This window comes from Acomys minous, assembly GCF_964271855.1.
Source record: "Acomys minous genome assembly, chromosome: 11".
In the NCBI taxonomy this organism is placed as follows: Eukaryota; Metazoa; Chordata; class Mammalia; order Rodentia; family Muridae; genus Acomys; species Acomys minous.
In genome coordinates this window covers 89,723,280-89,739,627 of record NC_140492.1, presented here as the reverse complement: position 1 = coordinate 89,739,627, position 16,348 = coordinate 89,723,280, and the positions used below count along the sequence as shown (strand labels likewise).

General features: G+C 39.2%; 1 protein-coding gene across 2 annotated transcripts in view; it reads right to left on the bottom strand.

Annotated features, from left to right (window-relative positions):
- Positions 1-4,998: 4,998 nt before the first annotated feature.
- HAPLN1 (hyaluronan and proteoglycan link protein 1) overlaps positions 4,999-16,348 on the bottom strand; it is a 66,839-nt gene continuing 55,489 nt past the window's right edge. For both annotated transcript variants that reach the window (XM_084801952.1, XM_084801951.1), the window contains 3 exons: positions 14,688-15,059; positions 11,037-11,339; positions 4,999-8,548 (listed from right to left, as the gene is read on the bottom strand). In XM_084801952.1, coding sequence (XP_084658078.1) covers positions 8,259-8,548; positions 11,037-11,339; positions 14,688-15,059 — 965 coding nt within the window. In that variant the 3' untranslated portion in view covers positions 4,999-8,258. The remainder of the gene's footprint in view (positions 8,549-11,036; positions 11,340-14,687; positions 15,060-16,348) is intronic.

Here is a 16,348-nt window from a genome sequence, read left to right as displayed (position 1 = left end):
GGTCCCAGTGCAAATTACAGTGCCTTGTGGTGCATACCTCTAATCCCAGCACTGGGGAGAAGAGGCAGGTGCATCTCTGTGAGTTTGAGGCCATCCTGGTCTACATAATTGTTCCATGTCAACTAGCACTATATGGTAAGATACTGTCTGAAAACCAAAAACAAAATATCTAACTTTACCAGTATGAGGCTGACAGTGAGGAATTTTAAGTAGTTACCCTAATTTTGAAGACTAGAGAGAAGATCTCTGATCAAGTAGGGAAGAGTTCACTGGTTATGGGGAGATTTGCTAAGCCAGGAGAAGAATATGTTTGGTTCAAATGTCATAGGTCTTTTGTGTTAAGAAATTTCAACTATGCTTCTCTCACCTAGAGTGCCAAAAGGATGTCCTCCCCACTGTTCAAGTTTCCTGGTAAGTAAAGACTTTCATGGGACATGCCCCTTGGGCTAGTGTGCAGATTAAGTGAGTATATACCATTTGAATCTTTCTGCTTCTGGGTTAACTCATTCATTATGATCATTTCTAGTTCAATCCATTTGTCCACAAATTTTGGGAATTTGTTCTTTCTAATAGCTGAGTAGTATTCTACAGTGTACCACAGCTTCTTTATCCATTCTTCTAGAAGCATGGGAGAATGGCAAAATGGAAGGATCCAGAGGGTCCTAGAAACCTACAAAAGAACATTATGATGGGCAGATCTGGGTCCATGGGTTCTGCTCAAATTATGACACCAGCCAAGGACAATACGTGCAGTAAACTTCAAAGCCCTACCCAGATCTAGCCAATGGACAGGACATTCTCCACAATTGAGTGGAGAGTGGGGACTGACGTTCACATGAACTCTGGTGCCCCATATTTGACCACGTCCCCTGGATGGGGAAGCCTGGTGGCACTCAGAGGAAGGATAGCAGGCTACCAAGAAGAGACTTGATACCCTATGATCATATACAGGGGGAGGAGGTCCCCCTCAGGCACAGTCATAGGGGAGGGGAGTAAGGGGAAAGTGGAAGGGAGGGAGGAATGGGAGGATACAAGGGATGGGATAACAATTGAGATGTAATATGAATAAATCAATACAATAAAAAAGGAAACTTCAACTATGCAGCCCCCCAAAACAGTTGAAATTACTTTCTTTTCCTATTAGAATATTTGCATTACATTTCAATTATTATCCCCTCTCTCTTATGCTCTTTTGTTCCCCATTCCACCCTCCCTCCCTCCATCTTTTGCCATATTCCCCTCCCCAAGACCTCTGACAGGGGGGCCCACAGTGATCAAAGCACAGTCATCTGAGTTCCTGTCAGAGACAGTCCCTGCTCTCCTCCCTGATGCTAATGTGGAGAAGGAGCACAACATTACGTGGAATTCAGTGAAACCTGAAGAGGAAGACAAGGAAGGATTGTGGGAGCCAGAGGAATCAAGGCCACCACAAGAAAACCCACAGAACCAACTAAACTGGACTCACGGGGGCTCACAGAGATGGAACCAGGTGGCTGGCAAAATATGCTGAGTTCCACCTAATCTAACTTTTATCTTGAAATAATTGAAATTTTCCTCTTCTTAGAGGAGCCTGAATGGATCTAACCTAGGCCCTCTCTCTGCATATGGGTTATAGTTATGCAGCAAGGTGTTTTTGTTGGGTCCTAGCAGAGGGAACAGGGGCTGGTTGCTTTTGCCTTCTTTTGATACCGTTTTTCTCCTAATGTGCTGCCTCATCCAGCCTTAATATGAGAGGAAGTGCCTAATCTTATTGCACCTTGATATGCCAAGGTTGGTTGATATGCCTGGGAGGCCTGGCTTCTTCTTTTTTTTTTTTTCCTTTTTTTTATTAATTTATTCTTGTTACATCTCAATGGTTATCCCATCCCTTGTATCCTCCCATTCTTCCCTCCCTCCCATTTTCCCCTTATTCCCCTCCCCTATGACTGTTCCTGAGGGGGATTACCTCCCCCTGTATATGCTCATAGGGTATCAAGTCTCTTCTTGGTAACCTGCTGTCCTTCCTCTGAGGTTTCTTGTGAAAGGAAATAGAGGAGAAGTGGGTGGGGATGAAGGAGGAGGGAAATACCTGAGGCGAGAAGAGGGAGGGGAAACTGTGGTCAGGAAGTAATATATGAGAGAACAAACAAACAAACAAACAAACAAACAAACAGACGTACTTCACCTATTCTTCCCAATTTACATTTATAAATACATGTATGTGTCCTGAACACAGTGTATTTGGTTTTACAATTTAATAAATGTTACATATATATATGTTTGTAAAGAATTTTGGTAACTTTCAAAAACCACATAGTCATATGAGTATCACAAAAGTTCATATTTTGACTATGTATCAAGAACTGTTTAGATATCTGTTGACCAACACTGTACTGAAGAGGGGCTAACATTGTGTGGAGCATTTTTGATGGTAGCCTCAAGACTGTTCATCATATGCCTTCAGAATTGATTTCTGTTATACCTTGATGACTACACGTCTTAGGCACTGTTCTATTGCTGTAGGGAGACACCATAACCAAGACAATTCTTTTAAGAGAAAGCATTTAATTGGGAGATTTCTTTTAGTTTCAGAGATTTAATCTGTTATCATCATGTCGAGGAGCATGGAAACACACATAGAAGTCATGGGGCTGGAGACATAACTGATTTTCAGGCAGCAGGAAGAGAGAGACTTGCCTGACATGGGCTTTTGAAACCTCAAAGCCTATTCTGGGTGATATACTTCCTCCAACAAGGCCACACCTCCTAATCCTTCTTCTAATCCTTTCAAATAGGGCCAGTCCTTGCTTACTAAACGTATCAGCTTATGAGGGCCATTTTTATGCAAACCATAACATTAAGATTTCTTAAGCAATTATTTTACAACACATTTTTGGTTATGAGGAAGCCTTAAAAAATAAAAATTTAAGAATTTGAACATGTTGGTTTGATTTCTTCCAGACTTATTACACTTATTACTTAATTGATGACATATGGTTGAGGTCATAAAGGCAAACTACAGTTTTAATTGCTGTTTTATGACTTGCATAGAGAAGGAATGTAAACAATTTCTACATGCTTTCTCTACTTATTATCAGCAACAAGAGTGCATATTTTTGGTGATGCAAGGAGTTAAGGAAATTCTATTTACAGGTTGTTCCTGTGACCATTGCCATCCATTGTGAACACAGGTGAATCCGAATGCTGAGCACACTTATGTTAACAGATTGCTGAATTTTCACGTGCACTGAACTAAAAAATGTTTTTATTTAGTGACACAGACTTTTGAACCTAGGGCCTCACGCTTGCTAGTTTTTTGCTGTACCACTGAACTGTATACCCATCCAAGAAAGACGTTTTGAAAACATTCTATTAGAGGAACAGAGCTTAGTAGTGAGTAATGTGAAATTGGCTCCCATCTCAGAAACAACTTTCTTCCAATGGAGTAAGGATGATGTGATGACGTTCCCCTTGCCCAGAGGAGACTGCTAAGGTTATTCTTTTTCCTTGAGAGTGCAGAGATCACTGTTTGCAGGGGTGTGTATTTTTCAGAATAATAAATGATAATTAATGAATGTTTCTGTAGCTCTTCTTTTAGATTCACACACAAAATTCTCACTGTCTTCAAAGATAGGACCTTAGCAGTCTGTAAAACTTCAAACTCTTTTGCTTTAAAAATATTTTTCTGTTCCTTAATTTGTTTTGGCAAAAGGTATTTTCCATTTCATTAATGAAAAGTCCAATGGACTTTTTAAGTTAAAAATATTTTCAGTGGAATAAAGATAGAGTTGCTAGGTTCTTTCTTTGGATAGAAAAGCATTGGGATGAATATTATCAGAAATCTATTATTATGCAATATTTTCATTAGTAGACAGAACTGAATGTGAGCTGTGTCTTCACCCTGGGGGTGTTCTTGCAAAGCAACAGCAACAGTCATGCAATCAGATAACTGTTACGAAAAAGAGCCCAGTTTTCTTAGCAGAAGCTCTAGATGTGTGCACAACCTCAGAGGGCAAGAGTACAAGAGACAGACGGAAGAGAGTAAAGCTACTTGATTTCGTAAACCATTGGCTTCCCTCTGGCCTGTCAACATGCTCTGGTGGTGAACGGCTATGGAGGTGAACTTACTGGCCCAAAAGAGACCTAAAAACACATTGAAAGAAATTTGAAGTTTGTTTCTGGTGAAAAAAAATAAGATGCATAATTTAAAAATTTCCCTTAAGTTTTGGACATGAATCAAACACACACACACACACACACACACACACACACACACACACACACTCACACACACACACATACACACACACTCACACACACATTTATATGATATATATGTGATATATGGTATGTATGATATGCTGTCTACCTACGTATCTATGCTACTGAGAAATAAGATGGAAGAGCCTTTGAAGATCATAGATGGAGGGACCAAGGAATTGAAGTAGAAGCCAACAGTATGTCAGTTTCTTTTTAAGTTCAGTAGGCTACATGCCACTTATTAATCTTTCCCTGTTATTGCTCTTCGTATACACCTGAAAGAACTCATGGTCAAATACAAGGTGCATTCTCTTCAAGACTAGTTATAGCACTAAACCATGTCCTTGGTAAGGAAGTAACACATCACACTTGAATGGTTTCATTACTTTTATTTGGGGACTAAGAACCTTTTTGGGAAGGGATCTTTCACCCTGCCACACAGGCTTTGTTTGTAACAAGATTAAAAATATATGAAAAACAATGGCAACACGAATATGATATCCCTCGTTTTGAAAGCATTTACTCATTAGAAGGAGACTTAATTCACCTCACTATTTGACTTTCTTTTTCTTCCAGGCTGTTTAATGTATTCCAAACAAGCGTGAGAAAGTTCGGAAGTATACTTTCCTGTTTGAATGTCAAAGCTTTAACTCATTTGGGTGTGTTTTTCACTCAAAGCATTGCATGATATATTTATGAAGTTTGACCCAAAGAAAAATGGCTAATTCTACAAGTCAGAAGAATCAAATGATACTGTAGTAAAGCAAAATTGACCTTTAATATTTGTTTACCAGTTCATTGTATCTTACAGAAAATGAAAACATCCTTTTTGTAATACAGAGTGGATCCCCTCAAACTTGTACTGAGTAGCTGTTAAATGCATTTAAGTGTTGGTTTCCTTCTAATTGGGAGGCTTAATGACTTCTGTATTGCCCACAGCTTTTGCTGTACACTCTGCTGTTCTGGCAGTCTTGAGCTATGACACACTTAAAAATCTCAAAAAAAAGTTGTCAATTGTCAGTTAATTTTTTTTCTAAGCACTCTAGGCAAAAACAAAATGAAAGAAGCAGAAGAAGGAAAAACAACCAAGAGTAAACCAAACCTGATGAGTGATTCCCTTCTAATCCTCCTTTCTTAAGCTTTCAGCTACTCCATGACACAAGCATGTTTTTCGGAGTACTGAAATCAAGAAACACAGCATGGCTGCCAGCAACCAGATTGGAAGCTTACTTGAGTGTACTAATCGCCATAATAACAAGCGGCCATCTTACTGCATAAAATAGCACTTTATCAGGTACCGGCCCTCTTTATATGAAAGAAAGTTTAAATTTACAAATACTATATTTGGCTATACGTTTCTGTGACAAAACATGGCAGCAGTCATTAAAAGATGGCTTCCAGTGTTACTATCACAAATTATCTTCATCCCTATATTATATTTTTATATGAATTGACTCTTTTTGCTTAGAGTCTTCAAATGAAGGAATCTCAGTGAAATTTGTTGATATAATTTGTTCTTTGTATATGGGTCATAGAACAAATAGGATGAAAGCATTTTTTTAAGTCTATCTGTCCTCTCTTCTTCTTGTTGCTCTGGGAATCTTGAAGTCTACAAAGTGATTTATTTTGTTACACAGTATCAAATCAACTTTCTGCCAGGAATTGTGGTAAGACAACTTTTCTTTCAAAAGCATTCATAATGAGATATGAAGTACGAAAATAGACATTTGGTAGAGTAAACCTGCAGGATGAGAGCATTAAAAGACCCCCTTTTTCCAATTAGGAGCTCAGAGGGCAGGGGGACTCTGGTTCTTTGTATGAAATCAGAAGGTTAAAACTCTGCTCATCCTCGTTCGTCCTTGGATATTTTTCAAGAATGAACAAATGGTATGCAATTGGTGTAGATGTGAGCCAGCTAACAGTCACTTTGGAGATTTTGATCAGCACCATTTCCTTTACTACGTGTTCAAAAGTTAAGAAATGCTACTGCACTTAAATGTGGACTCTATGATGATAAGCCAAAAGGAACGCACCTACTCCAGTATAAAATTTTCCTACTTGCACTTCAGGCAAAATTCTTATAATATAGGTAATGATAGTTCAAGTATGGTCCTCCAAAGAGCTTAGACCAGCCCATAAGGTGTGCGAGAAGCTAGTTTGAAGTCTTCTCCTTTTCTTTGTTATTTTCTAGACCACTCAATATGTTTAATTTATGTTTGGCCTACAACTCTGAGTTCAACTTATATCAACAGTGTTTGAGCGAAACCCCACAATCTCTTTGGATCTATAGTTTTGTGTATTTTGAGTAATCCTTACTTACAATTGCATGCATCACCATGTTTTAAGAGTTAAGTATCTGAAACAGAGGATCTATTTTTTTTACTTGTGATATTTTATCTAGATAATGTATCATGATAGTTACGGTTTCATGAAGTTCCAACTGCTCTATGCCTTCCACACATGTCACTCTATATTCATAGAGCCAAGTTATTGCACTGATTATAGAGCTTTAAATGCAACCATGGTCAATGCAGGAAACAGATTTATTTGCTCATGTTCATAGGGAAAATCTACATAAAAACATTGATGATGGCACACCAGCTATGTTGTACTTAGATAATTATGCTAAGGCCCACTCACCAGAATTCACCATGAAACAGTAGGAAACCAGAAATATTACTCGAATACAAATATTGGTCCCTTTGGGGGTCTGAGCGGTCATAAAAAGAGAGCTTTATTTAAGATTGGAGTTGCTCATGTTGAAAGTCATTTTTCTGAAGCTGAACTTAACTTTTCACTTAAAGCCTGAAGGTGTAAAGCCCACAGTGAGAGTGTCAGCCTTTTATTTTTTTGCTAAATGATAACCAGAAAGGAAACTGACAGTGACTGTGTTTTCTATTTGAGAGACTATTTAGACCTATACGTATATTTTGCTTTCTTATTTGGGCTTTCTGTTGTGAATACAAACAAGAACAAGAAATTTGGGCGTTGAACTTTGATTTCTTAGACAACTGTAAGGTTATATTAATTCATCTGATGGATTTTCTCATGTAATGTAACTAAGAAAGAAATATTAAATAGGTTACACTTATTATATAAGACAATAATGTTTCAAAAGCTAACATAAAATCAAGTTGCTACATTTAATATGTTTTCTGTCCAGCAGTTTATCCTTTTAACTGCCCTGAGTAGATTCTAAATACTGCTTAGCAAATGTTCTTAGAATTTAAATATAATTCAGTAAAGCTACTCAAAAATAATAAAAACAATCCTTCTCAGATAGGTAATTTTAATTAGAAGGTAGGGCTCTCTCATTGGTAAGATATTATCTGTGTATTTAAGTCTATACTTCATATAAATGGGTTGACCTAGGAATTCTAATTGTGGATTTATTATTATGCATATGACTCTATATGGTTTTCTTTTTGGTCAAAAAGGTAAAATTTCACAGAGTAAACTATTCTGTGTATTGGAGACTAACTCTTAGAAAAGTGTCCATTGTTCCCTTGTGAAACTGAGTTTTTTTGCACCTCCCAGAATCCTGATTTATGTAAAGAAGCCTGTATTTCAAATTTGTTATTTTAATTTGTTTAATGAAGTGCATTTCAAAATTGTAGAAATATGTAAAATTTGTGCTTGTGGAAGTTGCTGCGGCAAGTAATTTTACCTTCCCTAACACAGTCCTGGTGATTGATTCTCAGCCTACTGTATGCCCCATTCATGAAATGGCATTTTGTTGGGATGATAGCAGAAACCAGTTGGCTCTAAAGCCCATTATTTTTTTAGCTTCCCTTAAACTTATATTAATTTATAATATATATCGACTGATAGCTTTAGAAAACAAACGGATATGATTGGCCTTTATGAAAACGACTCTTTACAGTAAGTGAAAAAAAGGTTATCACAGTTTTGGTAACTTGCATGAGTTCATATTAAAAACAAAAACAAAAACAAAAACAAAAAGAAAAACCTTTCACGTGTTCCCTATGACCCGAGAACTGGCTCTTCCTAGGGCACGCTCAGTTGTAGGCTCTGAAGCAATAGACCCCGTACAGCTTATGCTTTTTATCCGGGAAACCCACAAAGCGCACAGCAGCCTCTGTAGGACTGCAGCGCCTTCTTGGCCGAGAAATAGGATAGCGGACACTGCCATCCGCCAGCCAGCCGGCATCGCAGCGGTCATAGCCCAGAAGCTTCCAGGCAGCAAATATCTGGCCCACTTTTGCAATCTGAGCACCGTCATTGAGACAAGCTTGCACCGCCTCGTCGTAGGTGAGTTTGGTGGGGTGAATCAGGTAGTAAAATCGGCCTGTGGAGAGAAGGAGAGAGTTAGGGACCACTGTGATGGAATGAACCAAATGCGAAGCGCTTCTCAATGAAAGGAGACGAACAACGTCTGAAATTTGGAGAACATAGAATTATCCTTCAAATGTCCTATTAATAGATCACTCTAGATTAAATAAATTAGCTTTCCCCTTTCTTCTCCGCATGTACTCTCACACATGCCCTTGTACAGCATTTAAAAGGAAAGAGCGATGGCAGATGCAGTTTCTGTTAGCTAATTAGAAACTAAAAGAGCCCTTCTGTGAGTCTAGGGAAGGCAGAATTCCACGTTGAAAGAAGGGCTATTTAAATTCTCCGTGGAGCAAGGCTGAACCCCAGTACAAGTTTCTAGAGAGGCAAAATTTGAATGTGAAAGGATCAAAACACATTCTTGACATAAAAGTCCATTTAAAAAAAAATCAAAAGCCCTCAAGTTCTTTTCATTACAGGTATCAATAAGACCTTATTCTCAACCAAAGCTACAGCATAAAAATTCATCAAACACAGGAAGTCACTTGCCACCAATGATACCCTCACTGAATATGAAGTGGTCAGCCGTCCCTTAATGGCAGGGGAGGTTGTTGGTGGTTCAAAACCTCCATTACTTGAAGCCTAAGATCTTGCTACCACTCGATTGCCCAGGAAGACGGTTACGTTGGACCACTTATCGCAATATTAATACTGAGATGCCATTAACACGATGAAATATAATAAAATGTACAAGATGGATCATCAGTTGACTGCAGTGGCACACACTCAATATTTTTTTCAGTCATCTTAGTTTTTAAAGTATAACATCACATTTTCTTATGAGACACATCATACAGTGTATTATCCACTAACCTTTACTAAGCAGGGTGCTTATTTATTTATTTATTTTGTGTTTGTATGTGTGTCTGTGTGTGTGTGTGTGTGGTGCGAATGTGCATATCTATTCATTTGTCTATGGTTTTGACTTTGTGCATATGGCAGCTGGAGGCACAACCCTTCTGTCACACTCAGAGGTGCTCGCTTCCTCCTTTGATACAGAGGGCCTCTCATTAAAGTGGCCCGGGCTGAACAGTGAGTCCCGGGGAAACCTCCTGTTTTTGCTTCTCCAGTTCTGGGATTATAAATACACTCCAGCATGTCTGGCATTTTGATGTGAGTTCTCGGGACTGAACACAGAACAAGCGCTTTATGCCCGAGATGTCTCCTGAGCCCTCGACAGGCTGCCAAAGTATAAACTAACACTACCAGCTCTTTCTCCTCTAGCCTAATGACATTTGGAATAAGAGCAGAAGCCACTGCTGCATTTGTTTACTACAGAGTTCAGTCGGCCATATATACACATATCAGTAAACCATAGGACACGAGTGAATTCAGATCTGTTCTCTACGTGTTTGAAAACGAAGTTTTCCAGGGACCCGTAACCACCTGTTCAATATTATCAATGTCTGCAGCACCACAGACGGCTAGAGCTACGTCATTCAAATCTCCACTGGGTGACAGTGACCTCGTGGACAGCAAAGTAGAAATTGTGAATTGTTTCCCATCTGGTTTTTTTTTTTTTTCCTTAACAGAGATTGCGTAGTGCTTTTCTGTTTATCTCAGAATCTGTTTCCAGGGACCTTAACTATAAAAATATAGGCCTAGCGCTTGATCCCCGGGCACATGACTGTGCGTTTGCTTTGGCTCCACAATTAGAAGGTCCCGTGTTTGCTTTAAGGCTCTGCAGTCTGAAAACACTTTCGGTGCCTTTGGATTTTGCCCTTGTTAGTTTGAGACAGTCTTACTATAGAACTCAGTCTGGCCTTAAACTTACAATCCCCACTCCTCATTCTCCTAAACGATAGCATTGCAGACTTGTGCCATACTATAGCTCAAAGTCCTTAATAAGTTTTAACAAAGGCCTCTCCATTTTGATTTTGTGCTGGGCCTCAAGGATTAAGTTCAGGAGGGTACACAAAAAGGACTGGGAAGAATGCAACGAGTCAGTTGTTAGTGGTGTGGCCACATTTCCCTGCCTCGCTCCTCCAATGCTAGTGGTGCTGTGGTTGTCTCACTCAGTTCCTCCTGTGGCCTGAATTTTGCTGATCATAGTATGGAGCCTGGGAACGGGAGGGCATCCATGGCAGGGAAGTTCCTTCCTTCAGCAGAGAGAGCTACGGGGGCAGCGACATTGCACTTGGCAATGTGAAACATACACCATGCGCCAGCTTCAGTGACTTCATTAAAAAAAAAAAATAAACAAACAGGATGTTTACATTGGAGGAGCACCAGAACTCTGTAGCTTTTGTTCAATTTATGTAGACTTAAAAAAATATGACATTCAAAATTCAAGAACATTTCATCTATATTTTAAAAGTATACTAATACCTTAAAAGATTGGGTTGCTTAATTGTTTTGTTTTGTTTTTTAGAATAGAACACCAGACTTCGGTGTCTTAGAACAACTCTGGGATAGAAGGGATTTCAACATAGCTGCCATCTTACCATTGAAGTTGGATGTAAAACAGAAAACATCATATCTGCTTTTATCTTTGTCCCAAAACCCGTAATTCCTCACACCGGGCACTGTGTTTTGGCCTCCGCAGGGTTCTCGTGGTTTGGTGATAGGGTACTGCACAGAACCATCACTGAGCCAGCCAGCGTTGCACCAGTCCAGCCCACTCCGCCAGGCCTCATACAGCTGGTCAAAGGAAGCGATCACAGCATCCTGGTCCAGACAAGCCTGTCGTGCCTCATGAAAGTTAAGATTGTAGCGCCCCAGGCGTGGAAAGTAAGGAAACACTACACCTGTCCGAAGGAGAGATGGGAGAGGTCATTAGTGACAGAGCCCTGAGCATGCCCACTTACAGGTGGGTGAGGAGAAAATGAGGAATCTCCACAATGAACTAGCTTTTGGTTAACGTGGAGTGGTTTCTCCCAGGACCTTGCTACCTCATACACTGGTAAGTATCACACAAGTAGCTATTATTGGATTGACAACTTAAGCGATTTGCCTCAGCTGCCAAGAGCTCACTTTATGCTAAAATTTTCTCCTTTCTGAAAGAGATATCACCATGGGTTACAATGCCTAAACAGTATCCTGAAAACATGCCGCTGCTTACTAAACCCCAGCAGGCAACTGCTGTGTTTCTCTGGGAATGGAAAAGGCAGTGCTAACACTAAGGGTTGTAGGGGACGTAGTACTTGGGCAGGCGGTATTTTTAAAATGTACCAATATTTTTTCATAGTCACTGTTGTTAGAGTTGTCAGTTAGTTTCGTATAGTCTTGGACACATATAAAGAAATATGTTGAGTGCTTCAAATGTGCATGCACATCTACTTTTACACATGCTGCTGAAACCATGCAAGTAAGTCACTGTCTCTGTGGGATTATTATTTGGAGAAACTTAGATTTAGATTGGTATATCTAACAAAATCTCATTAGTCTCATTTCATGTTAATGAGATAATTCTATTGCAGTGAGGCATACCCCATGCAAAGGCTGATAACTCTTTTGTTTCTTTTAATGTATTCCTTAACTGTTGTTTCCTGGTCTAGAAACAGCACAAACAAGAGCTTTTAGCTTTTTAAAAATTCCCTTTATTATTTATGTAAAGGTCAGGTAAGAAAACTCTATTGAGATATAAAGGCAGCAGAGATGTTCTGCACGGAAGGGACATGAAAGTGGGTTTCATTTTTAGCATTTTTGTCTTCCCTATTTAGATACTATATTACAAATTAGAACCGAGGCTTTGAAAATGCTTTCAATATAAACAGACAAAAAATATTGCTTCCCTAAACTTGTGGTATGCAAGATGGGTATAGAACAAACATCCTTTAGCTGGCTGGTTAGTCCTCAGGAGGCATCTCTTTCAGAGAACAATCCCTCAGTAAATGCAAGGAACATGGTTCGCCATTCGACTTTGTCTGGGAAGAGGCAAAGGCCTCCTGAAAGCTTTCTTTTGCCAAACAATTATTGGGAGGACCTGAGCTGTCTCACATCCTACAGAGTTTTCTTGGAATTGATTCCCAAGTTAAGCACTCAGAATCGTGTCATTTGCTGCATATTAAGGAAGACATCTGTCAGCATATCTCCCCTGTAGTTAATAAAAGATCATTCAGAGCAAGCATTCTTAGAACTATGATTACAACTAATTAGTGTCTTAGCATATGGAATGCAGGCATCTTGTCCCATTGGTCTAGTGACTGTCTGGGCTTTAAGTTACCTGCTACAAGACTGCAGGCACTATTCAAGATGATGTGCAATTTTCTAGTAACCAGTCATGGGCAGGGCTTTCTTTTCTAAATTATCCTGGACGCTTCTACAAGAGGACTTTGAGGTTTTAAATCATCTGGTCTCTTGTCCCTTGTCCCTCTAGACCAGTCCAGCTGGCACAGATCACTACAGGAGAGGATTCAAGAGGGCTTTCTGATCTCGCTCTGCCTTCTCAGGTTCTTGGCTGAGAGATTGTCATCTGGATCGGGGCCAAAAGAAGAAGGGGGAGATGACTCCTCCTGCAGTAAGGGGGAAGCAAAAGTCTGGAGATGGTTCTCTGGCTGCTCTGCCTCAGGACCAGAACTGAAGTGCTATAATGCTCTCTGCAGTATAGCCAGGGCAGGCGATCTTCACCTTGTGATATTTGTTTGCTTTTCTCAACAATCCCAACGTGTCCCCTAGAAGGAAAATACTCTGTTGAGCAACAGTTCTCTTGGTAGCTAGAACTCAAGGGGCAGAAGACCTTCAAGCATCTTTGTCTGAAGATGGAAACTATTTGTGTCACCTTTTATTTTCCAAATGGTCCATAATGGAAACAGTGGAAAATTTGGACATTTTAATTTGTAATAACTTTAAAGGCCTGGAAGATATTTCAGATTTAAACTCACTGTCCACTGTCATGGTGCTGCCTCTCACGGGCAGCAGGAAAGTTTTCCTTGATTCACTGAAATATAGTTGAGTTCGTGGTAAATCTAGTATATTGTATTGATATTTGAATTGCTTGTTATCCTAAAATGATGTCATATAATCTTTTTATAAAGCCACAGGGCTTTTATAACTATTAAGACATTGTAATATTTAAAAAATAGACTAATTACCTTTGTTCTAAAAAGCTTGCAAGTAAAAAGTATCACATACTAGGACAATTAGACCCACAGGCTACACATCTCCAAACAGCTGGAACATGTGTTTTGAAACAATGGAGCTGCATGTTGGATTTTACCAGAGAGATGAAGCCTGGCAGAATCTTGTGGGATTCAGGAGAGCCAACGCTTAGTGTTCTCATTTTCAATAGACATAGCTTTGTTCTGGGATGGGTTAAAAGTGCCTAGTAAACACAGACCCACGACTTTGGAAAGGAAGCCATGCTACCAAGCAGCCAGTTTCATTCTTCAGTGTGGAACACAGGTGAGACTGATGAAAAAAGACAGTTTGCACTATATAAGAAATCCTTAGCACACAAGTTGTCCTAAAGTGATGATTGAAAAGAAGTGGGATGAAAGCGGGAACACTTCTGCTGGTATAGCTTTGTACCAGTGTTGACTTTTTGAACCTATTAAATGTGTTATGTATTCAAGAAATGGAAAGCCTTCTCAAATACCTGGATTATTTGATATTTGACTTCTAAAAGACCCTGGTCTATTAGAAGTATCACTTCATTTCAAGAGTATTTAAGTGAAGCCAGAGGTTACCTTTCCTGCTAACTTAATGTTTGCAGTCATTTTACAAAACATAATTACATGTATTGGGCTGCATTTGTAAAGATGTCCTTTATAACTCTTACCACTAGTTTAAAACAGAGATAATTTTAGAAGCACAATAAAAAAGAATCTAATTATAATTTCTCAATAGCCACATAGTGGGATTTAAGTTTTGAACAGCATGAGTCTATTTCAAAAAATATTAATTTAGTTTCATTGCACGCTTCTCCCTGTAAATAGCTTCGATTTTTCACATAAGTATTGTGCGTCCAATTTTCAAACGTGAAATCTGAAATCATATGCAGATGGCAAAACATAAACAAATAAAAACTTGTTAGGCATAGACTTTTGGGTTCTCACAATATCATTACAGGAACCACTACATGTAACTCCTTTTGAAAACAACAGAGTAGTGAGTAGTTATTCCTTCAAAGATTAACGTGCTTTATGAATACCTACCTTGCAACTCTAATGCTACCACAGCAGTATCATCCTCCAGTCCTTCAATCACTTCACACTTATATCTTCCATAATCCTCCAGGGTGAGATCTGTGATGACCAGGGAGGCGTCATTGTCACCGCCTCCCTTCAGAAACACTCGACCTTGATAGCCTCCGTAAGTTTTCTTGTGATATCCCATGGAAACGAAGACATCCACTTCCCTGAGGTAATCTGAAGTTAGCTTGGTCCACTTAATGCGGATTTTGTGGATTCCTGAGCCAAATGCTGTAGGGTCTCGGTAAAATTTACATGGCAGTGTCACATTGCCACCTCTGTGTGAGAAGACCTTGGCTTGTTCTGCTTCCACCAGAAGACGGGGTCCATTTTCCGCTAGAACAAGAAAAAAAAAGGGGGGGCAGGGAGGAAGAGCAGAATATAATTACATGTACTTTCAGACTGTTTCATGTAATGAAAAGGGCTATCGGACAGAGAATACCTTCCCTTATGTGATTGCTTTGAAGCATATATTTAAGATATCTCTATTAGTCAGGAAGTGTCTGTAAGCTACTATAAAACTGGGAAAGATATGCACAGCCATCATTATAAATTATGGGATTCAAACAGTTTAATAACATTGCCATAAATTCTAAATATTGTTTATATTCCATTTTTATTTAAATATCAGAAAAGTAGATACAAAGTTAAGAGAAGTGACACAGTTCCCTGACCATCAATATGAACTCCAAATCTTTCAAGCTAAATAAATTTGGATACATTGTCTACTGCGGTTAAGTCTGAAATACACTTAAGAATGAAACTTTAAAGAAACCCAATTCACTTGCACCTTATTGTTATGTCTTCCTATGCACATCTGTATCCTGCTAAAATAAAGTACTTCAAGCAACATCTGTACCTCCCATTTCAGCTAAGACTGGGCATTAGAAGGGTAGTGCTGGTGATGAACTCTGGTAAGTTCTGAGATACATTCCTCAAAATATGAAAGCTTAAAGTGTCGTGAAAACTATAATTATTTTCTAATACCAACTAACTCTTTCAGTCTTTATTCCCTTCAGGTGCCCTCCCTTCCTCTCTATGCCCTACCCTCCCCCAACTCCAAGCCTTTCCTCTCTTGTCTTGTTTTACAATTATCACTTCTACCTTCATTGCTTTTGCCCTTCGGTTTCCTGCCTTTACCCTCCAAGGACTTCATAGCTTTCCAAAGAGCACCACAATAATGTAAGCTGCCAAGTCAGCAGGCCTATCTCTTTTAGAGAGCCAGCTGTTATTTTCAGATCTTGGCTTTCCCTGGGGTTTCCCCTGGTTAGCACTTTATGTTTTTGACCTTGACACATTCTATTGAGGATGTTTGAGATATGAGAAGGGAAAAGTGTAAAACTCTAGGACAAACATATCTCTTGTCTACACACAGTTTACAGACTATAAACACTGCCTTTAATATAGCTTGCCAGTCCTTGCAGCCTTAGCACAATTGTTTTTGGACAATCTTTCGCCATGAATCTTTTAAGATGCATAAATTAACAGGACAGTGGTTTTCTAATGCTGTGATCTTTTAGTACAGTTCTTCATGTTACGGTGAGTCTCAACCATAAAATTATTTTCATTGCTACTTCATAACTGTAATTTTGCTACCATGTCAAATCATGATGTGAATATTTTTG